The 26,956-nt window shown below is 54.4% G+C and overlaps 1 protein-coding gene across 1 annotated transcript; it reads right to left on the bottom strand.

Annotated features, from left to right (window-relative positions):
• Positions 1-189: 189 nt before the first annotated feature.
• On the bottom strand, positions 190-26,455 carry ATP6V0A2 (ATPase H+ transporting V0 subunit a2). The gene is made up of 20 exons (XM_056131405.1): positions 26,301-26,455; positions 20,237-20,315; positions 18,491-18,588; positions 16,597-16,734; positions 14,912-15,000; positions 13,457-13,583; positions 12,186-12,268; positions 10,413-10,506; positions 9,653-9,865; positions 9,136-9,286; positions 8,843-8,979; positions 8,254-8,441; positions 8,088-8,178; positions 6,427-6,545; positions 5,654-5,864; positions 5,417-5,536; positions 4,610-4,729; positions 3,678-3,795; positions 2,701-2,872; positions 190-2,262 (listed from the first exon to the last, which is right to left on the bottom strand). Exons 1-20 carry the CDS (start codon positions 26,415-26,417, stop codon positions 2,160-2,162), a joined length of 2,568 nt encoding a protein of 855 aa, XP_055987380.1. The 5' UTR covers positions 26,418-26,455; the 3' UTR covers positions 190-2,159.
• Between the last annotated feature and the right edge of the window lie 501 nt (positions 26,456-26,956).

The following is a 26,956-nucleotide window of genomic DNA, read 5'->3' as shown; positions in this document are numbered from 1 at the left end:
GGAGGGGGCCAGTCTGGAGACGGGACAATGGGGGAGGTGCCTGCAGTGACAGGATCCGAGGGCTTCCAGAGGGAGAGACGGGTTTCTGGGGGTCTCTGGCAGGGGGCAGAGGGCCAAGGCTGGGCTTCCACATCCCAGCCCTGATACAATAACGCCAAACACTCGAGTTGTAAAAATATAGATGTGTTTATTTGTCATTAGTAAAAGGAAGCGCGAGACTGCCAGAAGCAAACGTGTCCTTTCATGCACGCGTGGCCTTAGCTGTCCACCGCCAGCCCTGCCCGGGCTGGGGCCCTGCGACTGCCAGGCTGACCCTGTTGGGTTTTCCCATGAGAGAACAAGTAGAATGTTTCAAGTTTTTCTAGAAATTCTCAGCGCAGTTCAGTGATGGCCTGGTTGCGAGAGAATTATGCTGAACTGCCCTTTGCTTCCCCATCTTGAGTGAATATTCTTTAAAAACTTTCCTGGAGCTTTGCCAGACGCATGCAAGCAGACCTGGCTAGTTCTCAATGAAGAGAGGAGCGGTTTGGAAGTGCAGGCTGCGAGACAGCTGTGGAAGGTGGCTTTTATTGTCCACGATGAGTCAGGCCCTAAAGTGAACAGTGGATTCCTAAGCATCGAGAGTCACCTCGGCTCATCCTCTGAGGCATGAGAGAATGACAGAGGGTGACGGAGGCTGGTGCCCCTCCAGAAAGCAGTGTGGTGGCCTCAGGGAAGGGGATCCTTTCAAAGAACTGCCCTCACTGCCAAGTCTCGGGGCTCTCCGCACCGCTGTGGGACCCAACTGTGCCCTGTAGCTGGGGGGAATCTTATCTGTGGCCATCATGACACTGATCTTTGAAAAACAAACAGATGTGGTTTCATTAGAGGATGAACCATTCTCCCTCTACGTGGAAAAATGAAATCTGAAAAAAAAAAAAAAAAAGAATTGTTTTCATACAACTACTATAATTATTTTGGGGTCTGGGGGCAGAGCTTAGCGGCCGTAGGTGGTGCTGGGGACTGAACTCGGGTGGCTGAGTGCAAGGTGAGCACCTTCCCCACTGAACTATAGGCTCTGGCGCCACAGCAGATCTTTGGAGTGAATAAAAATGATAAAAACAAACAATTTACAAATACAGAATAGACCAAAATGTTCATCAAGTGCCTCGTTCATTCAAATCTGTATGTCAAGTAAACAGATGGATTTAAAGATCTTAAAATAACGGCTTACTTAAGCATTTTCAATGGATCAAGTGTTTGAAAGTTTAACTCTAAAGCCTTTATCAATCAGACTTTTATTCAGAATTAGTCTGAAAATTAAAAAAAAACTATGACTGTTCTCAAGGATAGGTGCAAACTCTTCATGGTAAAAATCTTAATCTATATTTTGTTATAAAAATATACCAACCACTAATTTCTACCTTTCCTTCACTCAGTTAAAAACCCTTCTGGTTCTGGGTCTGGGTGCAGGTCTCTGAGCTCCACATTCTCTCCCACAGGGCTCAGATGTTACCATCAGCCCTAAGTTAGAAGAGCAGAATGAGCCCTTTCAAAAAGATGCATGTGGGGCGGCCACATTACATGGCATTTTATCCCATTTCACCAATTATTAAAACAAGATTGTAAAAACCTCCCCCACTTGTAACCCTAGACAGTACATGATGATAAAAAAAAAAATTGCCTGTACTTTTCATCAAGACTGAAGGGCATTATTGAAGTTTTTACAAAAGGCCATTATTGAAGTTTTTATTATTGGAGTCATTATTGAAACTTTTAAAAAACTGAACTTCAGCTGCAGGAAACATTATCTGACACTCTGGATGACAAAAGAACTGTGATCTTTTTTAATCAGGTGAGAAGGAATCGAGTATCTGAAACCCTCAGAATTGGTGGGTCAATGTGGGTGCCCTTCCCCAGCCTGTATTTTAAAAACCACTTTACTGTAACTTGGCATTGACTTCTATTTGCTCGTCATAAAAACTGAAATTTATGTATCTGAAAACAAACTGTACAAAATAGTTAACATATGAGGAAGAGGTATAACTTACAGAATTATTTGGCAATATAAGGCAATCAACAAAGAAGGAATTTTTCCTATCAGAAATTTGACATAAGTGAAATTCTCTAACATGATAATTCTTCAGAAATCTGAAAGTGTATTGGTTATGGCGGAACGCTCATGCCAAGCCGTCATTACTGAACTTTGATGAAAGCAGACGGAATGAGAAAGGAACAAACTTGGTGCCTGCACCAACGTAGAATTTGTTCTGAAATTCTACCCTGGAGGGGGAGAAAAAAAATCCAGGTATTAATGGAAGATTGTGAAGAAAGTTTCTTACATTTTTTAAAAACAAAATAGAAATTGCGAATAAAGTGTCTTACATTCCTAAAAACAAAATAATCTGCTCCTGGACTAACGCACAAATACGTTCATGCCCCCCATGCCCCTCAGGAACTGAGACTGTGTAATACCTAGGAGGTATATTTTACAATAATTAAAGCAGTCTGTCATCTGAAAATGAATTCCAAGGATGAATCTAGTCATTTGACAAGCATAAAGGCTTCCATGGCCTCAGTGACCAACAGCTCAGCAACGGCAAACAAGCTAAATCAGGACCGAGCCAAGGTTGCTGTACTGGGCTAGGGACACGCCGAGTGACACCTCGGGTCCCGCTGGGCTCACCCTGCACGAGCCCACGCGCGGAGCCTCACGCTTACCAGTGGAGGCGGATGGCGTGGAGGAACGCAGACAGGCCCTCCATGACCAGGAGGATGAAGATGGTGAGGATGGCGAAGAGGGCGATGACGGGCAGGAGCAGCAGTACCCCGTAGGTGGTGTCCACGCGGAGCCCCAAGCGCATCAGCATGGCCCACAGCACGTCGGAGAGCTCTGCAAGGGACAGCAGCGCTGGGCCTCCCGGAGCGGCCAGCCGGCCCGCCCACGCTGGATGAGGCCCCGGGCAAGGAGCCACGAGCCTGGATGCTGTGGATGGACAGACTGCCTGCGTGCAAGGGAGCCGGCCCCGCCTCAGCCATGCTGGAGTGCGGGCAGACCGCCAGGGGTGTGCCCTTGCCAGCTCGTCCCCACATGCAGGTGGCCAGGCCCACCCTGCTGCCACTATCCATGTGGGGCCAGGGAGACAGCTCAGAGGGCTGGGCGCGGGCCCCTGAGAAGCGAGGAGTGGCCCCGGGCACCAGTGGCAATGACTCCCACGTGCATATTGAGGAATGTTCTGGGGACAGCCAGTCCGGCTTCAAGCGCTGGAAATGCTGCACACCCTGTGCTTTGCGCTGTCCTAGGCCAGCGCCGCTGTCTCCTGTGTCCGAGCAGCATGGACGCTGGGCCTGGAGTGAGCGGCTCCCTGGGCCATCACACATGGCCACCCACTCCTGAGTTCGAGCCGCTTCAGCCTGGCTCCCAGGTGCCGACACTGTCCTCACCGCCCCACGGGGCTCTCTGGGACACACTCTCTCGCCCCGAGCTCCCTCCCTCCAGATTGCCCAGCAGTGGGGGATGCCCACAGCACCAGGAGGGGCTGACCAGCAGAGGCCCGGGGGTGCTGTGCCCTCCACCCTCCCCTGAGTGCTCGGTGTCCCTGAACCCCAAAGAGAAGCCGTAGGGGGCATGAGGACCCCCGAGGGCTGCCCAGACTCAAACCACGCTTCAGCACTGCCCCGGGAACTGTGGCACTCACGCGCGTGGGCCAGGCTGAGCGCCCAGAGCCGCAGGTAGGATGCGGTGTTGGAGATGCAGCCCAGACAGTACTCGATGGAGTGAATGACCTGGGTCATGAGGATCTCTCCAAGGTTGAACTGCGGATGAGAGGAGCACACTCGTGGCACGCCCACGCCACTGCTACTGGCCCGGCCCGGCCTCAGGACCCACCGCACCCTCCTTCCCTCAGCTGAAGGGCTGGGCATGTGCCCAGTCTCCAAACACCCCACCGCCAGGACCCCAGGCCGGTCTGGCAGAGTGCTCAGGGTTCAGGTTAGAAGGAGTCACCCGGAAGGCAGCAAGGGGGGAGACGCGCCTCGCATGCCAGGGACGCTCTGGGGCTGTACGCAAGTGTCCAAAGACAGATCCACACCGGGCACCCCCCGACATGACAGCACCATCCAGTTCCACCATGTTTAACTGAACATCCCCAAGCAACAGCCGGGCAGACTCGCACGCATGCATATTCTGGCAGCCTGCATGGGGCCCCTTCTCCTGCCACACAACTCTGAACCCCCAGATCATTGGGGCAAATGGTGCCCCCCATTCCTGGAAGTGACCAGGTGGCATGAGCAGAAGCCCGATGGAGCAGGGCTGAATGTGCTGGCAGCGGCTCCAGCAAAGGGGGGGCCCAGCCCTGTCAGAATATTCCAGACTGGCAACCCCGGCTGGGGGTTGCGGATGTGGGGGGCAGCCAGGCCGCACAGTCCCCTGCAGGGGTTTTCCCAGTAGTGACGTGGCCGTGTGCGTGTCTAAAGGGAAGACAAGTAAACATGCCAGATCACGGCAGCCAAGGAACAGCACTTCTGAAGGTTGGACCCTGGGTCCGGGTCAAAACCCAGCCCGAACTGCAGTACCACAGGCGGCCCCCTCTGATGTGGCCCAAATATGCCTTTGAGTCCCATCGTGTACCTCCTCACACGGCATCTCCCGGCAGCTCTCCTCCGGCAAGCCTCGGCCCTCCTCGATGTCTTGGCGTCCCAGCAGAGAAATCTCCTCCTCGCTGTCCTTCCTCACCAGCGTGTAGCCACTCTGCCGGCAGGACACAGTGTCAGCACCCCGCAGCTCAGGGTTGTGGCCGCAGAGCAACTAAGGTGTGTCCGTCCGTCCCTCGAGCACAGCCCGCAGCCACACTCAGCCCCAGAGTCACCTGGCCTGCCAGTGAGCTGGGGTCTCGCCCAGCAGGATGGAAGTGCTACCATTTTTGAAAAGGAAATGACAATCGAGACACCAGCGGCCAAGAGATGTGCCTTGGACTGCTCGGTCCACCAAGCACTGCCAGGAGAGTCCCCGAGCACAGAGGTGGGAGTAACCCCAAATGCCACCAAATGTGCGCACCTCCCCTACCCTTCTCACCGCCCAAATAAAACTAGATTCAAGGGAAAACTATGGGAGAAATTTAACTAAATGGCAACAACTGGTTACAATAGGAGGTAGAACTTCAGAGCACTAGTTTGCTGGATTTTCTACCTCTTCTTTTGCTATTAGAAAAAAAAGGAGGGGCCTGGAGCAATAGCACAGCGGGTAGAGCATTTGTCTTGCATGCTGGTTCGATTCCCAGCATCCCATATGGTCCCCCAAGCACCGCCAGGATTAGTTCCTGAGTACAAAGCCAGGAGTAACCCCTAAGCATTGCCAGGTGTGACCCAAAAAGCAAAAATAAATAAATAAAGACGATAAAGCAATCAAGTCCAGAGCGGGCCCTTCCCCTACACTCACCCTGCTGACCCCCAAGCAGCTGCGCCCGTTGTGCAGCCACCACAGGAAGAAAGGTTTCCCCAGGAAGAGCACTGGGACCGACAGCGCCGTGATCGCCAGCAGCAGCCTCTGCACGTACTCCTGGGAGTGGGGGGAGACGTGCTCAGTCTCTGCCACGCTAAGCCCCGGGCACCTCGCCCCCCCCCCCCCCCACTGTGCCTCTCAGCTCCCAGCTGGACAGGGCTGCCCACGGCTGACCTGCCCCGCATACAGGCCGCTGGTCTCACTGGCCGGGAACAGGAACATGTTAATGAACTCGATGAGAATGCTCGGGGCCACTCGGGAGGTGTGCGCGGAGAACACCAGCCACTTGTAGATGATCATGAATATGAGGTATCCGAAGATGCAGAGCATGAAAAGCAGCTCTGGGACCGAGACCAGATAGATGTTGAACTTCTTCCGGAAATGCCTGGGGGGAGAAAGCTGGTAAGCTTGAGGAACGGCAGCGCTCTAAGGTTAAAGCAGCCTCGCCGCAAAGCTCTGCAGCAAAGCCTGGAACGGACACTGGATTCCTAATAAGCCCAGTTCGAAGAAACAAAACATTTCTATTGTGAAAAATAGACAAGAGGGCCGGAGCAATAGCACAGCGGGAGGGCTGGAGAGATAGGGATGGGGAGGGCCGGACACTGGCACAGCAGGGAGGTTTGCCCGGCACCCCATCACCCCAGCACTGCCAGGAGAAACCCCTAAGCATCGCCAAGTATGGCACTCCACCACCCTCCTGGGAAAAAGAAAAAAAAAAGGCATCACTTCTAAACTAACGTGAGTTCACAGGCTGCCAAGACCTTCTCTGTTCTCTGCTCAGTCCCCGCGACCCGAGAGGTGTCTGTGGGATCCCTGAAAGTGTCCACCGCACCCCGGAAGGGGGGGCGGGTCAGAGGAGAGTGTGTCACCAGCTCGCCGCCCTCATGAAGCAGTTAAAGAACCACCCACGTAGGTTTGTGCATCTGCTAAAAATGGTCTGTACTTACACGTGGTTAAATATGCCCAGAACAACTCCAAAAGTCATGTGGGAAATGCCTAAGATCACAGACATTTTCATTTTGAAAGAGTTCAGAAAAGTGAGGCGATTTGTGGCCAAGTTCCAGATCTAAAGACAAATGAGAAAAGGGGAATTTGTGAGAGGCGAGAGCAATAAGACAACAGGGATGGTGCTGGCCTGGCATGTGCCCAACCCAGGTTTGATCCCCAGCACCCCATATGGTCCCTGAAGCACCACCAGGAGTGATCCCTGAGCACAGAACCAGGAGGAAGTCCTGAGTACCACCAGGTGTGGCCCAAAAACAAGAAGAAAGAAAAATCTGTGACTTCCTTCAATGCCTCAGTACTGGGTCGGGGGTATTCGGGAAGAGGCAGCCACGTGCTGATAACGATGGTGACAGACACTGACTCCAACCTGAGACCACCACAGAGCTTTAACAAAATGATTCACCGAAGAGCCAATGGGCCCAGCGGGGACTGCCTGGGATGCAGCCGTGAGAGCAACTATGCACTGGAGTAACCGCACGTCCTGAAAGGCACAGTCCGGGGAGCGTCTGAGCTTCACACACGGCCACTTTCTCACCTGTGGGCATGTGACCACCTACGTCTTACTGGACGGGGAAAGTGGGAAACAGCAGAGCCCAGGGCAGACCCGCCTCGGACCCTGAGGCCGCCAGGGCATCTCTCGCTATGAGACAAGAAAGAGCCAGGCCCCATGGTCCTGCACCAGGGGTCAGGAGTGGGGGACAGCGAGAGTTGCCTGGTTTAAGTGAGACGGCGAGATGGGGTGTTCAGGGCTGGGCGCCTAGCACAGGGACTCCTGCCTGGGTGTTCCAGACACCCGAGGGAGGTGGGAGGTGGGGGCGGGGAGAAACGCCCACGGCACCCCGGGAATCCACCACCACGTATCTTAGAAGACCTAAAAGCTAATGCTTAACCTACTTTGGGGCCAAAAAGAGAGAAAAAGAACACCCAACGGTGCTCATCTGCATTTTCATCAAGAAACTCGGAAAGGCGAGGAGAACCGCAGGGAGCGGCTGGGCTGAGTAAGGATAAGGACGGCAGGCGGGAGCCGGGGAAAGAACCTTCCTCCCAGTGTGGTGTTTCTGGATTTCTCTCTGGGCTCTCTGGCCGTAAGGACTATTTAAATGAACACGACTATTTAAATGAACTCGGAGGACTGGAGCGATAGCACAGTGGGGAGGGCGTTTGCCTTGCATGCAGCCGACACGGGTTTGATCCCCAGCATCCCATATAGCCCCTGAGCACCTGCAGGGTTAATTCCTGAGTGCAGAGCCAGGAGTAACCCCTGTGCATCGCTGGGTGTGACCCAAAGAGATAAAAAAAAAATGAACGCTGAAAGAAAAGAAAACCATGGCCCAATCTCTGATCCCTCTGAAAACAAAACCAAAGCCTCGGGTGACCCCTGAAGCCCCTCCCCTCAGACCCTTGGCTCACAGTGCTAAGCTAGGGGCTAAAGGCTTGTTCCTGTTCCAGCTTCCTGACTCGGAGCACTGACCCCGCAACCCCGCATATCCTTGACAGTGGAATGCTCAGTGTCATGCTGCCACCCGCCACCCGACTGGGCACCTGGCCACACCCCACGAGACAGCAGGCGCCCCCCGAGGTAATGGAAGGGAAAAGCACTCACGGGGTCGATGCCCAGTGGGTAGGGGCCTTGGAACACTCCCGGAACGCTCGGGTCCAGCTGCAGGAGGCGGCTGTGCCTGACCACACTCTCGCTGTGGAGGCAGAGGGGCAGGGCTGACCGTGGGCACAGGCAGGGGCGGGGGACCCGCGGGCCGGGGGACACTTACTTCCAGAGCGTCATTTCCTTCTGCTCGGCTGGGGAGTGGCTGGAGCTGTACATGGCAGACACGTTCCACCCAGAGCCGAAGAGGTTGAGCGACTTTGAGAAGCAGTCGTTGTAGATGAGGCCTGTGTACACTGAGAACAAGCCCATCAGCAAGAGGATGTAGCGACCATTGAAAAACATGCGCATGATCTGTGAAAAGCAAGGCGTGGTGAGCATGCTGGGACGGCCACGGGACCGCAAGGGACCCTCTGTGGCGACGCCAGCCCCCCCAGGGTCGGGGCCCCCTCACCCAGGGGTGACAGATCTACACCTCTTATATGTCAGACTACATGGGGAGGGGCAGAGATGAACGTTCAGGGGCCGAGGAGACCCCTGAACGGGCTGGAGTGATGCTGCCAGCCACCAGCCCTAGTCTGACCCGGAACTGCACTGCGTCTCTAGATCTGGCCCAGAGTCCCGGGGAACTGCTGGGGAGCATCCGCCCGCAACGGAAACATACTGTTCGCACTTTTCTCTCCGGCCAGACAGACGGGAATGCGGACGGGCGCCCCCACTCTGCCCCGCACGCCAGAGCGCGCAGCTGAGATTACCTCTTGGGACTGACTCAGCCTGGGATGGTTTTCGTTCAGCACCAGCAAGAGGGCAAACAAGAACATCACAAAGCCATGCCCGCAGTCCCCGAACATCACGGCAAACAGGAAGGGGAAGGTGATGATGCTGAAGAGAGCTGTGGGGAAGAGCGGCGGCTGCTCACTCCGCAGGGGCAGGCGCGGGTGGCCTCACGCTCGCTCCCCACCCACGCGGACAGGGCACGCTGAGGACATGCCCATCTCCCAAACATGCGTGCGTGGCGGGGCAGAGGCCGGCGGACGGGGATCCTGACCTGGGTTCACCTCGCCGTAGCTCCCCACGCCGTATGCGTCCACGATGTTCTGGAAGCCCTCTGTGAACTTGTTGGTGCGGATCAGAGTCGGGGGCGTCTCCTTCGTCGGGATCGTGTTCATGAAGGAGGGGATGGTAGCGCCGCTCTCTCTCTTTTCCCGTGACAGAGAAGAACAGAACACCAGTGTTCCGGGACTGTTGGACACTGGGCCAGTGACGGTGGGGTTTGGGGGCTCTGCAGGGAAGCGAGAAGGACAGCAGGGGTGCCAGGAGGCCAGCCCAGGGGCCGGACGGAGGAATGGACACGCAGCGAAGGATGAGCATGTGCATGGGAAACCAGCCCCAGAATCGTCACTAAGACAGAAGCACGACAACGGCCACCTCTCAGCAAGGACACGGGGCCAGTGAGGCCAGGCAGAGGGAGCCACATCCCTCTGGCTCAGCAATGACATCTGGACTCATTTGTGCTGCACGGATCCAAGGCAAGGCCTCCCTGGGCCAGGAGGGGCTGCACTCACCGAGCCGTCCTCCAGGGCCCGGCGCAGAGAGTGCAGGTCGGCCTCGGGGCACCACACCTCAGCGATGAGGCACCTGTTGGTGACGTCGAAGCTGCACATGTTCAGCATGTGGTAGATGGCCTTCATCTTCTTCACCTGCACCACGCGGCCATACACCGACTCGGCCGCCTTGCTCAGCACCTGCCTCAGGTAGTCCTCGGTCTTGTGCAGCACCTGGGCAGGGCACGCACTCAGCAACGGTGCAGAGAGGGGGCACTGGCCCCTGTCCAGGGACAGCTGGGCGGTGGGGCAGAGGGGCTCCTCCCACCCTCCAGCACCACCCAGGGGGACAGGAGCCTGGAATCAGGGCCAGCCCCTGCCACCTGTCCTCCATTACACGCCCACTGGGCTGCTGGTGGCTGCTGGGGCCACATGTCCTCAGGGTCACACCTACATAGGGCCCCTGTCAATCTCTGCACCGAGTCCCAGGCCACGAAATCCCTCAGTGAAGCGGGTCAGAGATCACCCGTGCCAAGAACCCCACAGTTACAAGCAGAATCCTGAACCGATGTAAAGTGACAGTCAGCCCTCCAGGGGGTGACAGTCCAGCTCAGCCTGGGTGCAAAGACTAGCCACCCCCTCCTAGGCCCCCCATCAACCAACTGCTAGGAACTGCCAAGGAGGAGGATGGGAACAACGGCCGTCTCTGGCCACCTCCTGGCGCAAAGGGGAAGAGCTCGGGCACGTCTGTTGTGCTCATGGGCAGCCGGTGTAGACTCACAGTGTAGAGGTCCTGGATGCGGGTGCTGAGGCCCTCCTGAATCTCCCTCCGCTCCTCGGCAGTGTTGGGGTACGGGTACACGTGGCAGTGGTAGCTGCGAGACAGAAGCAGGAGGGTCAGCTCTGAGGGGTTAGAAGACGCCTGGCCACGCGCGTCATCACAGGCTCCTGAGCGCCCTCTGCAGGGCAGGTGTCGCGGACAAACAGCTAATAGATTCCATGGTGGGCAGACTGGCTCTTGGCTCCAATCCCCACTCCTGCTCCTGACACACGGTTCTAGCTTGCTGAAACCCGGCCTCATCCTCAGGCTGGGAGTCAAGTCACTGGGAAAGTTTAAAGCAGAAAATGGGTAAGACACCAGCCATGTTAATCATCCCAGAGAAAGGGGACCGGGGAGACTCGCTGGGTCACTGGTCACCTCACCATGCTGCAGCCAGGCCCAGGGCCACCCTACAGCAGCGGTTCTCGGTCTCCTCCTATTTCTGTCCTGTCCATCTTCCTGTCCCACCTGCTGGCCCCGAGACTCATGCCTACTGCCCACGTAGGTAGTTTTCACCATGGTCCCCTTGGAAGATCTGGGCCTCACAGGGAGGCCTGGCAACCAGCTGAGAAACACTGCCTGCGGGTTTGTTTGCTGACTGGCTTTTTGGGGGGCTGGGGACATTCAGAGGTGCTCGGGGCTTCCTCCTGACTGCTGCACTCAGGGATCACTCCTGGTGAGCCCGGGGACCATATGGGGTGGCAAGGATGGAACCTGGGCTGGCCGTGTGCAGTCGAGTGCCCTCCCTGCTGTGCTGTCGCTCCGGCCCCCGCCCAGGTGATATGGATACCACCCCTCATATTATCCTTAAGTTCTGAACATCAACAAATACTGTGGCCATGCCCTAAGAAGGGTGGGTGTGATGCTGCCCACAGCTTTATAAAGCACATGAGTGATGAGGGTCCCGATAACATAGCTCTTCCTGTCACCAGTGGCCGGGGGTCACCCTGGGACACGCCAGCCCCTTCAGAGTGGGGAGCCGAGGGGCTACTCCAGAGCGCTGGCTGGGATAGGGCTTTTCACGCTTGAGGGGAGAAGCCAGGTGTGCTAGGGGGATCCAGCTTTGACTCTCACACCCTGTGGCCACTACCTGCCCCCAGCCAGTCCTGACAGCGGGAGAAGGAACAACAAAGGAGGAAACTGAGATGAAGAAACTTGCTCGAGGTTGCCCAGTGAGGGAGGCGGAGCTGGGTTCTAAAGCCAGGAGAGCCTTCAGAACCCACCCTACCCCCACCACCCACCTGCCTCATGGTGTCAAGGACAAGCCAACCCCATGTCCTGAGCCTCGTGCTCTGCAGTGGTGACATGAGCCACTGCACGGCGGGGAACAGAAAGGAGGGAAACCCGGTCATCCTCCGGCTGATCTTCGGCTGCACTCGCCCCTTCCCCATCAAAGAAATGAAACAACCCATCTGGTATTTTGCTGACCTGGATCTACTTTTCATTTATTTAAAAGGCTGCACTGGCAAGAGAGATGACAAATTACAGAGCTGGGAGGAGCTCAACGGCCTGTGCATGCCCAGAGGGAGACCAGGCCTGGACTGCACACTCGGTCCCCCGGGCAGTCCCAGTACTGAGCCTGGAGTAGGCCCCGAGTTCTGGCCAGTGGGGCCCCAAAACCTGAAACCAACCAACCCCCAGAACCATGATCTTACAAGAAATCAACTAACAAAACCAACCGCCCTGCCTCCCCGGATGGAACTCGACTCGCTCCCAGGAAGAACAAGCACTCACCAGTCACAAATCTTCTTGACTTTGTGTCCGATCTGCTCGCCCCAGAAGGACACCAGGAACACACACCACTTGATAACTTCTCCCTGCCATGACGGAAGCGGGCACTGTGACTTCTGGGTGTGGAACTTGGAGAGAACCTCCAGCTGCTCAGACTCCCTCAGTTACACTCACACAATTAATTCGGCAGACCTTTGGTATGTAACTGCAAACGCACCTGCAGCTAAAATGCACCCCAACCCCGAATCAACGCTCATGGATTGTCAGTGAACTGCTGACACGCAGCGTGAGCTCAGCAAATGTTTCTAACACCAACATGTGCTTTGTAGCGGCGGTGAGACAAGGTCACGCTGCTTCTCATCTTCTCTGTCACCCTACACGTGTCCTGTTCCATCTGGCTACTGCCCTGCTGTTCAGCGCCTTTGCTTCCCACGTGTCTGGCCACGCAGAATGGCCATGAGTATGCTGGAGCTGTCCCCAAAAAGTGGGCAGGGACCCTCACAGTGACAAGCAGCATCCAGAAAGTGCAGGAGCCTGCAGGGAAGGCTGGTCGCAGGGCTGGTGACACAGATACCCTGCTATGCAGGAATGCAAGGAATCACTCTAAAAGGACGTGAAATCCAGTTTAATGAGCTCCAACTGGCTGAAGGGAGAGGGTGAACAGGCAAATACACAATGACCGCACAGGCCGAAACTCACTGAGTAAAACAGAATGAGAAGCGCTGGGAATGGGTTGGGTGGGATTCGCACTTGTCTGGAGCAAGCCCTGCACCATGTGCTGATTTCACAAGAGAAGGGAGGGTTCAGGGAGCAGGTTAACGGTCAGAAACATTAGCAGACAGACCGTGGTGCAGACAGACAAATGCCACACTGCTTCCGGTCCTCCCTACCAAAGAACCCTGATCTGAATAAAATACCAAGAAAGCATCCGAAAGAGGAATATTCTCATACTGACGTCATTTTTAAATGTCAAAATCACCACAGCCAGAGAAGACTGAGAAGCTGTCCGAACTAAGGAGCACAGAGATGTGACGATTAAACAAACGTGCAGACGTGCGGGTCTGAGCTGGACCCTCTGCGGGGAGCAGAGGCCTGAGCAGGTCAGGGTTCGGAGGGGGTCAGCATCTGCCTTTCGGGCACGTGCAGGAGACGGCCCTGGGTCTCAGGGCCCACATGAGGACTACAGAGGCTCAGATGCCAGGTAAGCCCGTGCCCGATGGACCCGTCTACACAGCATCCCCCTGCCCTGCCTGCTAGGGACTGTCCTTCCTCACCGTCTCGGGGTCCTCGAGAGGCTCGTCCAGCTCCGCGTGGGTCAGGATGGTGTAGCCTTTGCAGACCCGCCACAACATCTTCTCAAAGGCTTCCACTTTTCCTTGTTGAATGAGGCCGGACACGAACCTGCAGGGCAGTGGAGACAAGCTGCAGTCTCAGCAGTGAGCAGAGACCAACAGCCTCCAGCCCATCAACCAAGCGCACTGAAGGGAGAGCAAGGACCTGCATTCACAGCAAAACGGTAGGGGGAAAAAGCAAGCCAGAGTGGGAGCACAGTGGGGAGGGCGTTCACCCTGCATGCAGCCGGTCCAGGTTCGATCTCGGCATTCCATAGGTCCCCCAAGCACCCTCAGGAGTGATTCCTGAGTGCAGAGCCAGGAGTCAGCCCTGAGCAACGCTGAGTGTGACCCCAAACAGAAACAAAGCCTGAGAGCCTCCAGCTGCAAGGTGCTCATGATGCTGCATTCTTAAAACATCCCGGAGGTAAGATAAGTATCAGGAGGATTACTCCACGGCTTAGAGGCCAGCCAGGCATGCTAAGGGGAAAGGCAGCTCAGACAGAAGGAAGCACCAAATAAAGGGTGTTTGGAGGATCCTCCCAGGAGGGGAGATGCATGTTGAAAGTAGACTACAGACCGAACATGATTGCCACTCAATGCCTCTTTTGCAGACCACAACACCCAAAAGGAGAGAGAGAACAAAAGGGAATGCCCTGCCCCAGAGGATGGGGGTGGGATTGGGGGATGGGGTGGGAGGGATACTGGGAGCCATGGTGATGGAAAATGGGCACTGGTAGAGGGATGGGTATTTAATCACTCTATAATCGAAACCCAAGCACAAAAATTTGTAAGTCTACAACTGTACCTCATGGTGTTTCACTAATTAAAAAAAAAAAACCCAGAGGTTGAAGAGACAGGACAGGAAGCAGAACACTTCCTGCCCCACATCACCCAGGGCACTGGACAGCTCCTGGGCACCCGACAGACAGAACCCTATATTCTGTCTGGAGGAGAGACTTTGCATCTTCATACATCCCTGAATGCCTCCAGTAAGGGACAGACAGAGGGGCAAGAGCTCATAATAAAGCCACCAGGGACTCGTGAGAAGTTACCCCAGCACCGTGAGCAGCAGAGGCCCTCAGAGGACAATCAGCTCAGCTGTCCGGCTCCTGCATGCCAACCCGCAGGGGTGAGCCTGCAGTGAGGGCATCGCAGACGGCTGGCAGCACCGAGGGGCACCAATGTCGTCTTGGCTCTACAGGAGGCGCCCGTCACAAGGATAGCAAAATCATGCCAGCTGCTGCTCAGACTTAAAGACAGTGGAGCAGTGTTTCCTACACAGACACCCCCTCTCACCACCCACTCTGGCTCTCAAGCAGCGCCGCTCGCCCTGCGCACCAGCTCAGCACCCCCGTGAACAGAGGGGCCGTAGAAACAGCACCCCAGGGTCCCTACCCCAGTTTGGCTCCCAGCCTCTGCATGGAGTTGTAGTCCAGCAAAGACTCGCTCTCCACGGGCGGGAGTTCTTCGTAAGTGGGTTCAAACTACAGAGGAAGAGAAAACCGAGAGTATCACATTAGAACAGAAGCTGTGGGCTGGAGTGACAGTCCAGTGGTTGAAGCGCTCGCTTTGCAGGTGGCTGACCAGGTTCCAGCCCTATATCATCCTGTGATCCCTGAGCAGAGCCAGAAGCAAGTCCTCAGCACCGCCAGTTGGGACCACCAAAACAAAAACAACTGACGCTGCACTTCTTAGTCACGTTTCCAAGTTTGGATTCACAAGGATCAAAGCTGTGTGGATTCTGGGTGCAGAGACCCCCCGACTTGCTCAGGCTGAAACTGTGAGGCTGGTGCAGCATAGGCCCATGACTCACTCAGGCTGAAACGCAGCTCTGGGGCCGGAGCACTAGTACAGTGGGTAAGGCCGTTTGCCTTGTACGCGGCCAATTCGGGTTCGATTCCCGGCATCCCATATAGTCCCCTGAACACCGCCAGGAGTAATTTCTGAGTGCAGAGCCAGAAGTAACCCCTGTGCATTGCCGGGTATGACCCCAAAAACCAAAAAGGAAAAAAAAAATGCAGCTCTGCTAACAAAGAACATTCTCCAGGCTCTGTGGCCTACTTGGAGACATTTATTTACCTAAATGCAAAATTTTACATTCTGTCATGACCTTAATTCAAGACAGAGCAGGGAGGAAAACTAAGTCTGGAAGAGGCAGACGCCCCTGAGGCCCAGCTGGGATCAGGCTCACCACATCGGCTGCTCTCTCTCTTTCTTTTTTTTGCTTTTTGGGTCACACCCAGCGATGCACAGGGGTTACTCCTGGCCCTGCACTCAGGAATTACTCCTGGTGGTGCTCGGGGAACCATATGGGATGCTGGGAATCGAACTGGGATCGGATGCATGCAAAGCAAAAGCCCTGCCCACTGTGCTATCGCTCCAGCCCCATCAGCTGCTCTCTAGCCTGGCACATCAGAGATGCCCTCGGTCTTCCTTCATGCTAAGGAAATTGGAAAATAAGACTAAATTTTAGCATTCAACTTCCAAGGTCTAATTTTCTTCTCATAGACATAAAAAAAGTTGTTGTTTTTTTTTGCAGCTGCTAATGAGAGTGATTTACAAACAGGAAATGTCACACCTGCTAAATTCAATCAAAAGGTAAAGGCTGAAAAGCTGTTTTAATGTCATGGGATCCACCTGAAGTGATACTTCAGCTAAGATCAAAATGCACCTCTCTTGGGGCTGGAGCGACAGCACAGCAGGTAGGGCATTTGCCTTGTGCACAGCCGACCCAGGTTCAATTCCCAGCATCCCATATGGTCCCCCAAGCACCGCCAAGAGGTATTCCTGAGTGCAGAGCCAGGAGTAACCCCTGAGCATCCCCAGGTGTGACCCAAGAAGCAAAAACAAAACGAAACAAAAAAACTGCGCCTCTCTTCCCAAGTAGGGGGGAGGGGGGGCTCCATGGTGGAGTGGCCCCAGGTCAATTCCCAGCACCACAGGCTCCCCCAAGCACGGCCAGGAGTGACCCAGGAGTGACCCGAGAACTGCCAAAGCCAAACTCACAAACACAAAGTACCTAGAGGAGTCGGTAAGGGTCCCACGCTCAGAAGCAAGGCCGGCCTGCACACAGCTCCTACCTCCACATTCCGTTTCACCAGGGTCTTCGTCACTCTCAGCATGTGTGTGTACTCAATCAGTTCCAGCAAGTTCTTCCTCAGTTTCTCCTTATTCTTCGTGACTTCCCTCAGCTCCACCTCAAGCTTCTGCAACTGCTCCTGAATCAAGAGGGTGGCTGCTTACAGGAGGACACTTCTAGAGCCCTCCACCCCACCCGAGGGCGCTGCAGGATGGCGATGGGAGACACCTGCTTCCATGGCCCACCCCACCCTCAGGGCCCTGGAACAAGCCTGAGCTGGTGAGAGTTTGATGGTGTAAGAAGCTGTACGGGGCCAGAGAGATAGTACAGTGGGTAGGGAGTTTGCCTTGCACACGGCCAACCTGGGTTCAATCTCTGGCATCCCAGATGGTCCCATGAGCACTGCTAGGAGTAACCCCTGAACATTGCCAGGCATGGCAGAAAAAAAAAAAAAGAGAAAAAGAAATGTGCAAAGGCCCAGCAGCAATGGTTTCATTTTCATTCGGGTCACTGTTGTGACGTTCAAGTGAATGTGTGCAGCGCTGGGCTCTGCTGAGAACTCTGGACCGAACTGCCTCCAGCCCAGTTCTCAGGCTGTCTTCCCGCCTGCTGTCTGCTTCCCCGACTCATACAGCACTGTGGCTGCCTTCTTTACGTGACTTCTCTCAGCTTCACCCAAGTGACTGGACAGAAACAGTCTTGAGGGAGCTGGCAAGACAGTACAGCAGGGAAGGCGCTTGCTCTGCATGTGGCTGACCTCAGTTCGATCCCCAACACCCCATACGGTTTCCTGAGCCTGCCAGGAGTGATCACTAAGCACAGCTAGATGTGTTCCCCCCTGCCTCCAGCCCCCCCCCCCCCCCACACACACACGAAGATTGGTTACAGAGGTATTATAATACTCAGGTAGCACTATAGCACTGTCCTCCCGTTGTTCATCGATTTGCTCAAGCGGGCCCAGTAACATCTCCATCATGAGACTTGTTGTTACTGTGTTTGACATATCAAATGCACACCGGGGAGCCTGCCAGGCTTTGCCATGTGGGCGAGATACTCTCAGTAGCTTGCTGGGCTCTCCGAGAGGGGTGGAGGAATCGAACCCGGCTCGGCTGGGCCAGCTGTGCACAAGGCAAACGCCCTACCGTTGCACTATCGCTCCAGCCCAAAATATAAGCAGGACTCTGAAATCAATCACAGATGAACAAAAGCTCTCACGGAGACAAGCGCCCTGCAGCACTATTCACTCATACCACGCTGTACCCCAACACCTGCTGAAACCGAACCTGGGGAGAAGCAACCCTGTCTGCTGCCTGTCTGAAGCGACTGTGGCCTTCGCCAGCGTCTCCGAGTCACTGTGGGTGTGACAGGGAGTTAGCTGGGCAGGGGCACAGCAACATGACCCGCCTCCTGCCTCCAGGAGAGAGTTGCTAAGGCCCAGCCGGGAGGGCCCAGGAACCTGCAGGAGCAGGAGAGGCTGAAGAACCTGATTCCATGACCTGATTCCCATTGGCCTGCTCAGCACCGCCAGGAAGGGGACAGAATCTTGCATTCATCTCATGTGGAGGAAGGGAGGAGGAGGGAAGGGGTCCAGTCTTGTCTGGCGAAGCTCAGGGGACCCTAAGTGGTACCAGGAATTCGGTCCAGGGTGGGCAGGATGCCAGGTGAGCACCACACCCTCTGTGATGGTCTCTCAGGCCCGACATTTTAAAGGAAAATGAAACTGCCATCAAAACTTGATGGCAGCAGGTCTGCAGGTTAAGGGAGGAACCTCGCAGCTGCCCTCTCTTCTTCAGGCCACGGCTCCTAGCCGACAGGCAGGAACGCGCCAGGAGGCAGACAGGAAGGAAGGGACAGCACCTGGAGCATGACTAGACCATTTCTCGGGGTTGACTTACCTGCATTTCCAGAACTTGCTTAAGAGGAGGTGCGGGAGGGCTGGTCTCTCCCTCGGGCAGGGGAATATCCGCTCTGTTGATCTCCTGCACCAAGTACACTAGGAACACAAGTCAAACCACAGACTGATCATACATGGCACGAGAGGCGCGTGCTCTGGGTCAGCTGAGAATCACTGCCCAGACGCATGGGAACCGGCTCGCCGCAGCTGCCGGGAGCCGTCAGCTTGCCATGCCCAAGGGAACCACTCCTGGATAAAGGTTTTCTGCTGTCCCCAATTCCCTGCATTCGTAAAACCTTAGCAAAGCACAAGAGTGCCCTTCGAGGGGCAAAACCACCCCCACAGACCTGCCGGGTACGCGCCAGCATGCACGGAAGCAGCTCAAGGAAGCCAGCCCTCCCTGCCCACACGGGGAGCCCCAGGAGACGCGGGCCGACACCCGGTTCTCCCAGGGTTCCCCTAAACTCTCTAGCTTCAAGGTTCTAACGCAGAACAACTTGCACAGGCAGTGAAGTGAAAAAACTACTTTTTAAGTCCCTACTTCAGTTAAAAGCTTGACACTGGAAACTAAGTGAAATCAGTCAAAATTAACTAAATATCTTTGGTTTACATTTTCATTTCATAAAGTGTCCTTTTCTATAAAAGTCAAAATGCCTGGAAAAGTATATTTTGGAGGGGCTGGAGCAATAGCACAGCAGGTAGGGTGTTTGCCTTGCACGCAGCCAACCCGGGTTCGATTCCCAGCATCCCATATGGTCCCCTGAGCACCACAAGGAGTGATTCCTGAGTGCAGAGCCAGGAGTAACCCCTGTGCATCGCCGGGTGTGACCCAAAAAGAAAAAGAAAAAGTATATTTTGGAGACATGCTGCTCATTATTTCATTAAGAGAGGAGCAACAGGACAGCGGGGAGGACATTTCCCTTGCATTCCATATGGTCCCCCGAGCACTGCCAGGAGTAATTCCTGGGTGCAGAGCCAGGAATAACCCCTGAGCACTGCTGGGCATGACCCAAAAACCAAAAAAGAAGTCATTTCTTCCCCCCAACTCCCATTGCCCCCCCCCCCCCATCTCCACATTTTCCAGCTTCTAAACTGAAGCTCAATGACAGGAGCCTTCCCTCAGGGTTCCTCCTTATCTCAGAGTTTCAGGTGAAAAAGTCAAAGTCTTATCTTACTACCTGATAAGAATATAGCCCGGAGCTGCCGAGTTCTAAAGACTCAAGTTATCAACTAATCTGGAGAAAAAGGAAGTTATCAACCAATCTTCAGATCATTTCCTACCTCCCTGCTCTGCTCCTTTGCTCCTTTTTTTTTTGTTTTGTTTTGCTTTTTGGGGTCACGCCCAGCATTGCTCAGAAGTTACTCCAGGCTCTGCACTCAGCAATTACTCTTGGCTGTGCTCCTATTTGTTGTATTACCACTCTGGCCCTGTAATTTTTTTTTCTTTTTGGGTCACACCCAGTGATGCACAGGGGTTACTCCTGGTTCTGTACTCAGGAATTACTCCTGGTGGTCTCAGGGGACCGTATGGGATACTGGGAGTAGAACCCAGGTCAGCCACGTGCAAGGAAAACGCCCTACCTGCTGTGCTATCGCTCCAGCCCCATGGCCCTGTAAATTTTTCTAATGTGAAAATAATTCTTTCAAGTCAAGGTTGGAGCTCAAATAGGGTGCTTGCCTTGCATGTGTGAGGCCTTGGTTTTGACCACAACATAAAATACTAATTAAATTATAAAAATACACTTACCCAGTATACGCTCCAGCTCTTCACACCGCTTCACCTCACCAACAAATTTTCTTTGGAAAGAGCTGACATTCTGGTTAAGCTGAAAAGGGATTCAAAAAAAAGGCTTTAAATCTTCTGAAATTTAAAAATAAACACTATTTTTAAGTGAATTATTATTGGCAAAGGTGGGAGCATGCTCATATATATACTACTGAACAGGAGTCTGAAGTGACAAAGTCTCCTAGAAATCAATTTGGCATTTATTATCCAAAAAGTCTGACAATATCCTTTGGCCAAGTAGCAACCACAGAGAAAGGTAACCAGAAGGGAAACTAGCGGCATGGTTTTCAGGAAGGCGACAACCTCAGAGATGAAAAGAAACTGAAAAATGAGTAATAACAGGAAACAGGCCACAGAAACCACAGCCAGGGTCTTGGGCGGGGAGCCACACTCCACAGCTTTCAAAGAGGCAGTAACTGCTGGCTCTCAAGCCTCCAAAACTGCCGCTCAAGGAAGGTGCGAGGCCGAGAAGGCCAAGACTGTTGGCCTCCATTTGTGGAATGTTCAGGAAATCAAGAAGCAGAAAACTGACTGGAGACAGCCTAGGGTAGGAATGGGGACTGTTTTAAATGAGCATTGGGCTATTATTGGATGGTAGAATGACCTGGAGTCGCAGTGGATGTGTGATTCAGTGATTTCCAAAAATAACAAATCGCCAGAAGGGTAGAGCAGCAGGTAGGGTGTTCGCCTTGCACATGGCGGACCTGGGTTCCATCCATGGCACCACATCTGGTCTCCCGAGCCTACTGATCCCTGAATGCAGAGCCAGGAGTAGGTCCTGAGCACTGCCAGGTGTGGCCCAAATCCTCCCACCAAAGAAAAAGGACTTTTAAAGGATGCGAGCAAAAGTACAGCAGAGAGGGCACTTGCTTGAACATGGTCAACCAGGGTTCAATTCCCAGTATCCCGTATGGACCCTGAGCCCTGCCAGGAGTGATCCCTGAGTGCAGAGCCAGGAGGAACTCCTGAGCACTGCCAGGCGTGACCTCAAAAACAAACAAAACCAATAAATCATACATTTGAAACAGGTGATTTTATTTTTTAATAGAAGCTGCTTTACAACCTCTAATAACATGTTAGTGATTTCTTATAGAAAGACTTAATAGGGCCGGAGTGATAGCACAGCGGGTAGGGCGTTTGCCTTGCATGCGGCCGACCCGGGTTCAATCCCCGGCATCCCATATGGTCCCCCAAGCACCGCCAGGAGTAATTCCTGAGTGCAAAGCCAGGAGTAACCCCTGAGCATTGCTGGGTGTGACCCAAAAAAAGCAAAAAAAAAAAAAAAAAAAAGACTTAATAAAGTCTTTCTATTACCCTAGGTAAAATACAACAATCTTCACACTCTTTTCTCTAAGGAAACTTCTTGGTGGCGTTTTCAGTGGTGTTTCATAACAATACAAAATATTTCAGTTCTGTTTTGGGGCTGGGGCTGGGATGGGGATGGAAACATCTGAAATATGGTGGTGGCAAGGTGTAATGGTGGTGGGATTGGTGTTTGAATATGAATATTAAATGGAATCAAATATTGTGAACTACTTTATAAAATAAAAAAATAATAATAAACAGGAGCTGCTTTTTTATTGGTGTCTGAAAACCACACTTGGGGCATCACAGATACGCATGAGCTCCGTCACTAGAGCCAGCCAGGCCAATGGTCAATTCCAAAGGCTAAGGCTGGAGAGAGGGGCCACCGGGCCAGAGAGCAGGCCCTGCAAGCAGGAGGTCCAGGGTCCAGCCCTGGCACCACCAGAAGTGACTCCCAAGCACTGAGCCAGAAGCAAAATAAGATCTAATCAAGGGAGAAAATGGAAGACAGTTCTGGTAAGGTTCCAGCACATATGAAAATACATCTACACATCTTTAAATACTTTTTCAAAAGAAGCTTGACCAAAGGGTAACCAAAAAGTTCAAGTGTTTTGGCTTCAAAAACTGTAAAGGCTAGCAGGGACCGGAAAACGGAAATCTAAAGGACAGTGAGACCTCACCCCACCGTCTAGACAAAGAGCTTGGGAACAAAAAAAGGCAGTTCTCCTTCACTAGCCGGGGACAGCAGGGTTTAGCCGCTCTAGAAACTGGTTTAGAGATGCTTCAAAAAATTACAAATAAAAATGCCACAGTAGTTCGACTGCTGGGGACCTACCACATGGATCTGAGTGTGACCTACTATGGTCATTACAGCGCGACCAACAGCCCAAGATCTGGAAACAACCCGAGTATCCAACAAAAGATGAGTGAAGCGAGGAACTCTGGGACGTGGACACACACAGGAACACTTTTCAGCCACGAGAAGAGATGAAACGTCACAGCCTGAGAAACCTGAATGGAACTGGGCCTTGCTAAGTGAGTCAGAACATGAAAGACAAATGCCAGATGTCACTCATAAGTGGAAACAAAAGGGAATGCCCTGCCACAGAGGCAGGGTGAGATGGGAGGATGGGGGGTGGGAGGGATACTAGGACCCGTGGTGGTGGAAAATGGGCACTGGTGGAGGGATGGGTACTTGATCATTGTATAACTGAAACCCAAGCACAAAAATTTGTAAGTCTACAACTGTACCTCATAGTGTTTCACTAAAAGGTAAAGGTAAAGGTAAAGGCCCTCCCGTTGATCGTCGATTTGCTCGAGCGGGCCCAGTAACGTCTCCATTGGAGACTTTGTTGTTACTGTGTTTGGCATATCGAATACTCTCGGTAGCTTGCCGGGCTCTCCGAGAGGGGCGGAGGAATCGAACCTGGGTCGGCCATGTTGGCCGCTTGTAAGGCGAACGCCCTACCGCTGTGCTATCGCTCCAGCCCTAATAACAATTAAAAGAAAAAAAAAAAATAAAGTCCCAGAGCTAGGGACCAAGTAACACACAAACACACACACACACACACACACACACACACACACAAAGTGAAGTAAAAATTAAAGAAAGGGATCAGACAACTCCCAGTGCAAACCAACCCTGAGCCAGGGTCAATGGAACTGGAAGCGGGGAGGGGCTGGGAGCACCCCTCAGGGATGTGGGAACACTGGGAGGGTTTGTGGTAAACAACCTCAGTACTCCTGCGAGCAACACATCCCATGAAGTTAGTGTTGGAGCTGGGGTGGTGGGAGGGCTGGGAGCATGCTTTACGTGGAGGGCCCGGAAACCCACCCCCGGCCACACCGTCCCTGAGCACTGGCGGTGTCACCCCTAAATAAAAACAAAAATTAGAGTGTTCATTTTCAGGTACTGGGTTTTTAAAGATATAGTATTTTCATGGTCTCCAAACTTTTCATCATTATTTTTAGTGAAGCAACATCATTTTTACTGAAACCGATTTAGAAAGATGTGAGGGAAGAGAAAGCAAGGAAATGTTCAAGACAGAATACAGACAACAAAGAAACTAGAGACGAGGGGCTGGAGCAATAGCACAGCGGGTAGGTGTTTGCCTTGCACACGGCTGACCCGGGTTCGATTCCCAGCATCCCATGTGGTCCCCTAAGCACCACCAGGAGTAACTCCTGAGTGCAGAGCCAGGTGTAACCCCTGTGCATCGCCGGGTGTGACCCAAAAAGCAAAAAAAAATAAACCAAAAAACCAAAAAAACAGATGAGCAAGCAAGAGACATGTTCAGTACGTGTTCACGAGCTGAAGAGCAAGCCAAATCCCCACTACTGGGTGTTTATTACTTTCAAATCTATGCACCTGCTCACGTGAAAGGGCAAGAATCTCTACTCCACCCTGGCAGCACTTGCACTGAACACTCCTGAGAAAGCCAAGCAGGGGGCCTGGAGAGACAGCACAGCAGAGAAGGCTTAATGTGGCCAAGCCAGGGTCCCGCCCCAGGACCTCATAGGGTCCCCCAAGGACAGGCCCAGAGCAGGAAGAGCCCCTGCCAGTGAAACACAAAAGACCAAGACCAAGAGCAATCGCAATCACACCCACCCACCATAATAGATAACCTAAAGGAACCACTTTCAGGCTCCAAATGACTAACTCGGTGCGGGTTTAGGGAACTGATGAGGTGAGAGGGAAACGAGGCAGGGAAAGCCCCTCTCTGTTTCTGGTTCTGCCACATCGAGCACTGGCTAACGCACAGGGCACATGATGGCTCTCCAATAGCAGGGTCTTTGTGAGGCGGCAACTTCCCGCGCGACGATACAAACCCGGCTGGGTCTGACATTCACCACCGTCCTTGCACTCACTGTTTTCTTTCACAGCTGTTTCTGCTTTTGTTTGGCTTGTTTCTGGGCCACAGTGGCAGTGCTCAGGACTCACTCCTGGTGGTGCTCGGGGGACCATATATAGCAGCGGGAATCACTGTGTGATCAGCGGTGCTCAGGGGACCATATGGGATGCTGGGAATTGAACCCAGGTCGTATGTGTGCAAGGCAGACGCCCTATCCACTGTACTATCGCTCCAGCCCCTCCTATATGATCTCGAGTCCTGCTTCTACTTTCTTTTTATGGCAGTATAATCACCTTAACTCAAGGCTGATTATGAAAAAAATTCTTTTGTTTGTTTTGGCCATTATCTGGCAGTGCTCGAGAGTATTCCCTGTGGTGCTACGTGGGGAAACCCAGGGCTCTGGCCTTCTGAACCTCTCCCCAGGCTCTTAGTACATTTTATTCATTTATGAATTTAATTAATTTTTTGTCCACAATGAGTGGTGCTTGGAGGTGTGTCTCTTGGTGCTTGAGGGGACTGCATGGTGCAGGGGATTGTACCCACACCTCCCATATGCAAAACATGTGCTCTGCCCGCCTAGCGCTCTCCAGCCCTGCAATACATTTTATCTGTGCACTGAGAGCAAGAGCTATTCTCCTGCACAGAAAGGCCCCAGTGCACTGTACGGGGTCACAAAAGAGGTGAACTTTCCCTTCGCAGAGGAGCTCCTCCTATCCAGCTCCACTGACCCTTGACCCCTTTAGGGTTAAGAACTGCTAAGAGAGAAAGATGATCCCCTCTAAGCTGGCAGAAAAGGCCCTGGAGAGGAAATCAGCCAGAAACTGTGAGCAAGTGTCCACTCTGGTGGCTCTGCATGGCTGGGCCACACGCGTGCTCTGGCTCTCACACGCCAGGCACTCACACTGTCACACTCACGATCACACATGCGACCACTCACATTCACTCTCACACTTAACTCATTCACTCTCACCCTCAGTGTCTCACACACTCACCCTGTGTCTTACTCTCATACACTCTCACCCTCAGTGTCTCACTCACATTCACACTCTCATCCTGTGTCTCACTCTCACAAACTCAAACTCTCCCACACTCACCCTCAGTGTCTCTCACACACTCAGACCCACACTCACACTGTCGCCCTCTCAGAGTCTCACACTCACGCTCACCCTCTCTCACACTCAGGCGCCTCTGGGCTTGGAGCAGACGCTCCTCTCAGTCTCTTCAGGTGAAGCTTCACTCCGCCCTGTCACTGCCAGGTCGGAGGACCGAGCACTCAGTGGGGATGGGCGAGCACTCAGAGGAAGGGCGAGCACTGAGGATGAGCGAGCACTCCCTGAGGATGAACGAGCACACCCTGGGGCTGGGGCTGGGTGAGCACTCCCTGAGCTGGGCAAGCACTCCTTGCAGGCAAGCACTCCCTGGGCTGGGTGAGCACTCCCGGGGGCGAGCATTCCCCGGGGTGGGCGCGCAATCCCTGAGGCTGGGCCAGCACTCCCTGGGCTGGGTGAGCACTCCTGGGGGCGGGCACTCCCCGGGGTGGAAGCCAATCCCTGAAGCTGGGCGAGCACTGCCGGGGGCGAGCTCTCCCCGGGATGGGGGCGCAATCCCTGAGGCTGGGCGAGCACTCCCCGGGGTGGGCGCCAATCCCTGAGGCTGGGCGAGCACGACCCGGGGCGGGCGCGCAATCCCTGAGGCTTGGTGAGCACTCCCGAGCGAGCACTCCCCGGGGTGGGCGCGCACCCGCCGGCGCGCAGCGGGTGACAGCGCGGGCCGGAAGCCCCCTCCCGCCGAGCCTCGGGCCGCCGCCCGCCGCGGGGTCGCCGCGCCCCGCCCCGCCCCGCACGCGCCCCGCGCCCGGCCACACTCACGTCCCGGAACTGGACCAGGCCCTGCTCGCCCAGCGCGCTGAGGCACTCGTAGGCCGTGCCCGACTGCAGGAAGAGCTGCGCCAGGCACATGGGCTCGCTCCGGAACAGCGCGCCCATGGCGGCCGGACCCCGCGGCCCGGCCCACCTCGGGCACCTCGGGCACCTCGGGCCTGCAGCGGCCGCCGCTCCTGCCACCGCGGCCCCGCCAGGCCCCGCCTCCCGGCGACGGCCGGTTCCGGTCCCGCCCCCGGCGGCGGCCCAATGGGCGCCCGGCGTGACGCCGCCGGAGGGCGCGGCGGGGCCAATGGGCGCGCTCCGGGCGCGGGCGGGGCGGGGCCGGGCCGGCGGCTGCGGCGGGGACAGCTGTGCTTCCCGGCGGGGACCTCGGCAAGGTCCAGCCCTGCCCAGCCCCGGCCCGAGCCGCGGGGAGGCTTCCGTTCCTGAGGCTCCGTTTAGAGCGGATGCACGCTGATCCTTTCTTTGAAACGGGAGAGGGTAGTCAACGCTAGATACATGTGTATGTAAAAACATGGGATTTGGGGGCATTTTTGCTTTGTTTGGGGGCCACGCCCGGCGTGCCCAGAGCTGACTCCTGGCTCTGCACACGAGTCATTCCTGGCGGGGCTCAGAGGACCATATGGGGACCAGTAAAGGAT

This window comes from Sorex fumeus, unplaced genomic scaffold, assembly GCF_029834395.1.
Source record: "Sorex fumeus unplaced genomic scaffold, SorFum_2.1 ptg000087l, whole genome shotgun sequence".
Taxonomy (NCBI): Eukaryota; Metazoa; Chordata; class Mammalia; order Eulipotyphla; family Soricidae; genus Sorex; species Sorex fumeus.
The sequence above is the reverse complement of the archived record's forward strand: the minus strand, read 5'-3'. Positions and strand labels throughout refer to the sequence as shown.